Raw genomic sequence first — 6000 nt, 5'->3', positions numbered from 1 at the left:
TGCTGAGTTCTAAAGGACAGTCGGAACAGAGTCCCACTATAGCTGTAAGGTGCTTCCACGGTCAGAGGTAACTGACAGCCAAATACGTCTATGAATGGTTTGAACTGATTAGGAAATTTCCTAAGTCTTTTCTGCTGCTTACTCCAATTAATTTTGATCCCGGGATTAGATCGGTCTTTAATGTGTTTACTGATGTGGTTTATGTTGGGATCAAACATTATCATGAACTCTCGACTCATGATGATGGGAATGTCGGTGATGTGGTACACGGAATTAAACCCAAGACCAAATTTCCCAACTTTGTCGACTTCTGCCCTCTTTAAAGATTCCCCTAGCCTTGTTATGTTCACAAAGTCCGAATCTGAGAATTGAGAGTTGTTGAACGACCACAGAGCCGGCCCGTGACATGCTGCCATCCCCGGGTCCAGGAGGTTCTCTCGAATGTCCATGTTTCTCCTCATGTCAATCATGAAGCTGCATTCTGTTGCATTTGCGTCGTCAGCATTTTGCAGAAGCTCTTTAAAGATATCTGACACTGAAGGGTATTCTTCCAGAATATTTTTAATTCTTACAGTCAGCGGTTCTCTTTGTCCTGACTGCTCAAAGCCCATGTTTTCGGGGTTGATCAGTCTTGTACTGAGGCACGGGACTTTCAGCCACTCTGCAGTTTTCATGGGTATGTCCTCATGCACCAAAATGATTGGTTCCACGGAATCTTCCAGTAAGTCATTCAGGTCATCAACTTTGATGTCACAGTAACAGCATTCATGAATTGGCTTCATGATAAGCTTGGAAGGATCTCTGCTATGATGTATAGGAACTGGTGTGTTGAGGCTTGCTGGAATCTGATTGCTGTACAGCCATCGGATAATATTCAACATAAGATGAAGATTCTGTTTGCTTTCTTGGTCACTGAGGTCTTGGCCGCTTTTGAGGTACACCTTCTGAATGACCGTGGAAATGTGATCTGGCGTCAGCTCCTCTACTGAACCACAGGCCTTGAACAGCTGGTGGAACTTTGCCATGGTTTTAGGCACACTGTGCAAATAAGGCTGAAGGTCAAGATCATAAAACGGTTTTATCACAGCTTGGGCGAGAGGACAGAACTTTTTGCCAGTCCAAACCCACGGAAATTTTAAGGCTCTAAAAGCATCCTTCCCTTCATTTAAATGATCATGCATGAATCCATAAATTTCAAGCAAAATGTGCTGGAACTGATAGTAGTCTTCATCACTAAAGGTGTTCGAAGTATACCAATCGACAACAGTTTTGAAGTGCTTTAAGACAGCATGGATATCAGGTTTTGTGCAGATACCTAAAGCTTCTTCCAAGTTCACATGGACACTCTCAACAAGAGGAAGTGATGAGCCGACCAGAATGGCGTGGGCTGCGTCGCACATGTCGGCGGGTGCACAGAGATCCCAGAGATCCCCTTTCCAGACTAAGGAGGCTGGGTAGTTCGGAGGCCTTTGCTTGCAAGCTGGAGCCCATTTTATTTTCTTCAGGGCCATCTTCCCTTCGGATGACTGCAGCAGGGCGTGGTTCTTATTTAAGACCAGTAAGAGCGTTCTGGCTTTCTTCAGGAGAATGTCCTGATTTGGACAAGAGCTGGCCTGTAAAGCTTCAATTTTTTTAGCCACTTGCACAACATCTTTCTCTTTGAGACTGGCTTCGTTCTTTAAACCAATCTGTCTTAAAGAGTGAAGAACATCTGGTGAGGTAAAAGCTGAGGGTGGGAAACACGTTTCTTCTTCATCATAGAAGAGGTCCTTTAATACTTCCACATCAGGGTCAAAGAGCTCACTGGCCGATACCAGCCGCTCCTGTGAGATCTGAATGAATTTTAATGGCATTAGCCAATCAAGCACATTTGGATTCTCATTTTTAAGAGAGGATAGGTTCTCGAGGACCCACAACATCAGCTGTGTCGTCTCTTCGTGTGAATAAAATCCATTTTCGATGTCTTTTAAGATAAGCTTTAAGCAGCTGGTGGTCTTTACCTTCTCCACCTTGAGCAGGTTTGCCAGGCGGATGGTGGCCTCGTCGCTGCTGTCCACGACTGAGATGGAGAGCCGCAGGCCAGCCGGGAGCCTGGATGTGTGGTGCAGGACCCTGCAGCCCTTCAGCCTGGTGTAGGAGGAGATCCCCTGACTGGATGAATAGTTAATGCGCTTGAATATTGTCAGTTCCTGAATTACTCTTTTCTCCTTTTCACTGCTATCAGTTAAGTTAGCTAAGAACTTCCTTAGGGCATCCTTGTGCGTTGGAAGGAGCGACGCAACCTGGCTGCACAGCTTCTGCAGAGGCATCTTCTCCATCATCTGCAGAACTGCACTTGGGGACGGCGAATGAATGTATTTTTTAATAAGCGGATGTTGTATGGAGGCATCTAGTTGCTTAAGGACAATCCCTCCGAGTTTTTGTACAACGTCAGCTAAAAATTCTGGGAGCTGTGCTTCAGAGTCGTCATCTAAAATGACTAATGAGGGGATCCTGAGTCTGATGAGTTCCACACACATCTGACCTTCTTCGAGTGCGGTTCTAGGGATGAGTGGCATCTCATCAAATAAAGTCAAATCCTCTGAAAAATGTATATAGAGATTCTTCCACACCATTCTAAGCCATGAAATAGACGGGTGCTTGTTGTCTTCATCACACGGGTACCACTGAACAGTCAACTCCCTGCCAGGCCAGAATGTGTTCACTACTTCTTTGATAAGACGCGCAAAACGTTCTGGGTTTAGAAGCTGTAGCTGGGTACACGGTCTTCCTGTAAATCACAGAAAGAAATGTTACGAATACATACAATTCTACTGTAACTTATTTAACTTTCTATTCTCATAGATTAGACAGATTAAATAGTACTAGAAAGTCATTTTGAGAGTTCTAAGTACACTGTGAAAACGCAAAAACTGGGCATAACTGGGCTGATCACACATAAATCCACATTTATAATAGCCTGTGGGAGTGATAATTCTCTCTGGAAAGTGTTTATTTTAAATAAGTATCTAAAATGCATTTAGATGTGTTTTAAACATTATCCTATAATGCCCTACAAATAGAATCAACATGGAAAACAACTTTTAGTGGTGATTTGTTCACAAATAAAAGCACCAAAGAAAATGTGGATAAAGTTTAAATAAGTACCCTTTTATTTAAGGGTAAGTAATTTATAAGGAGGCCCAGTTTCCAGGAGGCGGGTGGCCACAGGATAAAGCAAGGCCCAAGTGAGCGCACGGGGGCTAGAACCCTGTCCCAGCTGACCAAGGCTGCCAGGAGCTGAGGCCGCCAGGACACTGGAGTTTCCTCTCCAGTAACACAGTAACTACATGTGTGAGGAGTTAGGGGTCACGCAGCCTCTCTGGGACTGGAAGTCTCTCATCTGGAGAAAGGATGAGGCTGAGGTTCTAGCTCTAAGACTGCTCTGTGCACGTGTCCGGGTACGGAGCACAGTCACAACCCTCCGAGGCAGCACTTACTTGGTACTTAGCACAAAGTAAAGTGTGTTCTTCTGGGATCTGGGCTTTGCAGAAGTGCTTCAGGGACAAGCAACAGGGGAAGCGGGCCCTGCTGTGAAGGCAGGGTTACCCCCAACAAGGCAGCTCCACTCCCAGATGTTTTATAAACTAGGAAACTAATAAGGTTTTCTCTGGGGGAAAAAAGATTTTTGCTGACCTTTTTAATCAGTGGTCTAGAAAATAACATTTTATTTCTAAGTGCATGTTGTGTTTCAGAGTATTTTATCTGCAACACCAGGAGTAACAAAATTTTAAAGTAACACTAGGTACCTATAGGTATGTGATTTGCCCATAGAGAGAAATAAAAAGCATCTCAAATTCAATCTTATGGAAAACTAATATTCCATTTTCTCCCTAGGTACACGTAATTTCCAGACTCTTAAAAGACTAATTTTGGAAAAAGTTATAAAAGGGGGCACACCTCAAGCCCCTTGAAATTTTTCTCTATCAGCATTTGTTAACCAAGGAAGGACACCCTTGTTCCACAGACTCACACATCAGGAAGATGACCTTACTTTCCACCAAGAAAATTATCTTTCATGTTACAATAAGACATTTAAAATTACTGCCATAGAAGTTTAAGCAAGGGCATACTTTTGCAACTTTTGAAGACATCAATACCCACATTCTGATTATTATCAGTTTCTACATTGTGTGACTTAGGGTAAGTCAAGTAGTAATATTTAAGAAGTCATAAAATCTTGTCAATAGTCTGACTAGCATAGCCTCCTCGGTCTATGAGTCCCATTAAGATATAATTGTTTTAATTAATTTGTTTAATGTTCTAAAAAATGCTTACTGAATTGAATTAACTATGACAGAATTTCCAAATCACAAGTAAGGCAAGGATACAATACCAAAGATACAAAAAAGGGTTAGAAATTAAAAATCAGAACACTCAACAAAAAAAATCAAATACGCACCACACTGTGTCCTATGTTAATAGTTGGCATATGACATGCATTTTGCAGATAATCCTATCCAATATCCTTGCATGAACTTTGGAACTTATAAAACATGCCTACCTTCAGGAAAGTTATCTAATATCAATGTATAAATAAAATGCCAATAAAACCCGCACACCACACGTAACATGCGATTAACACCAGTCAGGCTCAAATGAAAAAGCAGCAGGGAAAACACAGGAGAGAGAAAACGCAGGAGGACACGATTCTAAGGACAGAAGTTGATTCAGTCTGAAGTCCCGATTTCTGTTTATTTCGTATTTAAGCCTTTAGCTTTTACCCGAAAATATAAATGTTAACACAGAAGGAAGTCCCCCTGCCCTGGATTAGAAAGTCACTGAAATTGTAAAGCATCTCCAACAGTATCAGTAAAATAATTTCACAGCATTTTAATAAATGACTTGTGTTTCTGTGGCCTGGTCTTTAAAATCATCAGCACTGTCAAAAGAGGTTACGTAGTGCTATTAGGTGTCCCTGGAGACAGAAAGTGCTTATCTAAATTCTCATCAGATGTGTCTGTTCAGAAATAGCTCTTCTCAGGGTAACCTGTGCTTTCCTATAGATGGGTTCAAGATAATCACATCGACATGCTGAATCACTATTCAAGGACTGCACTACGTTTTTTGTTTATTTATGTGTTTATGTTCAGTCCTAACTTTGAGGAAGATTTTCAACATGAATGGAAATAGGATATTACAGTCTACTTCAAAATAAGGTGAGGGGCCAATTAAATGGTATGCCATCAGTCAGTCAAACCTTCAAAGAAAAAGGAAAAAAGGGAAAGAAAATGAGCACACAGGGAAGGCGAGGACAGCCCGCCGGCAGGCTCAGCACTCCCTCGGGCACTCTGCAAGCCTGGCGGCAGCACCTAACACCCAAGGGGGCCAGTGGAAACCTCATTTTGCCTCGGAAGGCACCAGTGTCATTCAGAACAGCACTCGTGACCAAACTTCTCTCAAGAAGTCATCGCTGACACTGCTTCGGCTTCCTAGTTTCCATCCCTAATAGGAGACGGACAACAAGTGGGGAGATGGCCGACACAACCCAGAGTCCCCAGGGCAGGCGCTAACTGTGCAGCCTGCTGACATCAAGATCCTGTCTTCCTCTTTGCTCACACCTTAAAAATATAAGAATATATAGTCATAGCAGCTGTGGATGATCAGCCACTTTTAACACAAGCTAGAAACCAAAGTTAATATTTATATGAATTATCACTATAACAATGACTTGGTTTCTAAATTTATTTCAGCTTCAAGGAAGAGACTGACTCAAGAAATAATGTTTACTATAAAAACAATTTCTGTAAAGCAAATCTTACATCCTCTGATCTTCCAAGTGAAACATGAACTCAATACAAGTTGAGTCAAAACTTGTTATTAAAAAAAAAAAAAAAAGACAGTCAATTACTGACACTCAGCATTGTGCGAACAGTCAGTGGCCGTCCCTAATGGGAGCTGGCGGCCACTCTACCTCTGCTCGTTCCCCGGGGGCACTAGGCACACTGGACCACGCTCCTC

General features: G+C 42.4%; 1 protein-coding gene across 1 annotated transcript in view; it reads right to left on the bottom strand.

Annotated features, from left to right (window-relative positions):
• SACS (sacsin molecular chaperone) overlaps positions 1 to 6000 on the bottom strand; it is a 38578-nt gene that overhangs the window by 8924 nt on the left and 23654 nt on the right. The window contains exon 8 of the mRNA XM_007471461.1: positions 1 to 2770. This exon is cut by the window's left edge and continues 3465 nt beyond it. Within this exon, the coding sequence (XP_007471523.1) occupies positions 1 to 2770 (2770 nt within the window). The remainder of the gene's footprint in view (positions 2771 to 6000) is intronic.

Source organism: Lipotes vexillifer, unplaced genomic scaffold, assembly GCF_000442215.2.
Source record: "Lipotes vexillifer unplaced genomic scaffold, Lipotes_vexillifer_v1.1 scaffold543, whole genome shotgun sequence".
NCBI lineage: Eukaryota > Metazoa > Chordata > Mammalia > Artiodactyla > Lipotidae > Lipotes > Lipotes vexillifer.
The sequence above is the reverse complement of the archived record's forward strand: the minus strand, read 5'-3'. Positions and strand labels throughout refer to the sequence as shown.